This window comes from Ailuropoda melanoleuca, unplaced genomic scaffold (genome assembly GCF_002007445.2).
Source record: "Ailuropoda melanoleuca isolate Jingjing unplaced genomic scaffold, ASM200744v2 unplaced-scaffold63080, whole genome shotgun sequence".
Classification (NCBI taxonomy): Eukaryota; Metazoa; Chordata; class Mammalia; order Carnivora; family Ursidae; genus Ailuropoda; species Ailuropoda melanoleuca.
The window spans coordinates 1-1,094 of record NW_023237260.1 but is presented as its reverse complement, the minus strand read 5'-3'; the positions used below and the strand labels follow the sequence as shown (position 1 = coordinate 1,094).

The 1,094-nt window shown below is 55.2% G+C and overlaps 1 protein-coding gene across 1 annotated transcript; it reads left to right on the top strand.

The window, feature by feature from the left end:
• The first annotated feature begins 112 nt into the window (after positions 1-112).
• Positions 113-685, top strand: LOC117800069 (myosin light chain 3, skeletal muscle isoform-like). The gene has a single exon (XM_034652597.1). It carries the CDS (start codon positions 113-115, stop codon positions 683-685), a length of 573 nt encoding a protein of 190 aa, XP_034508488.1.
• The last annotated feature ends 409 nt before the right edge of the window (positions 686-1,094 follow it).

The following is a 1,094-nucleotide window of genomic DNA, read 5'->3' as shown; positions in this document are numbered from 1 at the left end:
GCCTCTTTCCGGGATCGCCGCCGCCGGACCGCTTGCTCTTTGTGCTTTGGATCCTGCCCTCGAGCTTTTTTTGTCTTTGAACCTCACCTGACCAACCAGACCACCCTCCGCGATGGCACCCAAGAAGGACGTCAAGAAGGCCGAGCCCAAGGCCGCCGCACCTGCCGCCGCCGCCCCGGCCCCCGAGCCCGTCAAGCCAAAGGAGCCCGCCTTCGACCCAGCCAGCATCAAGATCGAGTTCAGCCAGGAGCAGCAGGATGACTTCAAAGAGGCCTTCCTCCTCTTCGACAGGACAGGAGACAGCAAGATCGCCTACAACCAGGCAGCGGACATCATGCGCGCCCTGGGACAGAACCCCACCAACGCCGAGGTCAACAAGATCCTGGGCAACCCCAGCAACGAGGAGATGAACGCCAAGAAGATGGCTTTCGAGGAATTCCTGCCCATGCTCCAGGCCGTCGCCAACAACAAGAACCAGGGCACCTTTGAGGACTTCGTTGAGGGTCTTCGCGTCTTCGACAAGGAGGGCAACGGCACCGTGATGGGCGCTGAGCTTCGCCACGTGCTGGCCACACTAGGTGAGAAGATGAAGGAGGAGGAAGTAGAAGCCCTGCTGGCAGGCCAGGAAGACTCCAACGGCTGCATCAACTACGAGGCTTTCGTCAAACACATCATGTCTGTTTAAACTGAATTCCCAAGAACTGGTATCGTCTCTGAAAGACCTGGCGGCATGGAGAGTCTCAAGCCAGCGGACACCACCCTCCACCCAGCAGGACAAGCACACACTGTGGACACCAAAAACCAGGACTGTACTCTATGTTCCCCCGCCTTTTTTGTACCATAGGAATTCCCCACTCTGAATCCGCAAATATTTATGACAAAGAAAACTGTAACATTTGCCGAGGCGAAGAGGACGGACAGAACTGCTCTTATCATCTCGAAGTGTTTTGTGCCTTTGGGCAGCCAGTGTACAACTTGAGAATGCTGACAATAAAACAGCTGTGGTCAGTCTGTGGCTGTACATTATTTTCTTCCATTCGTTCCTAATATCGACCAGGATGTGGCATCACGGCAGTCTTAACTTATTGTCTCGG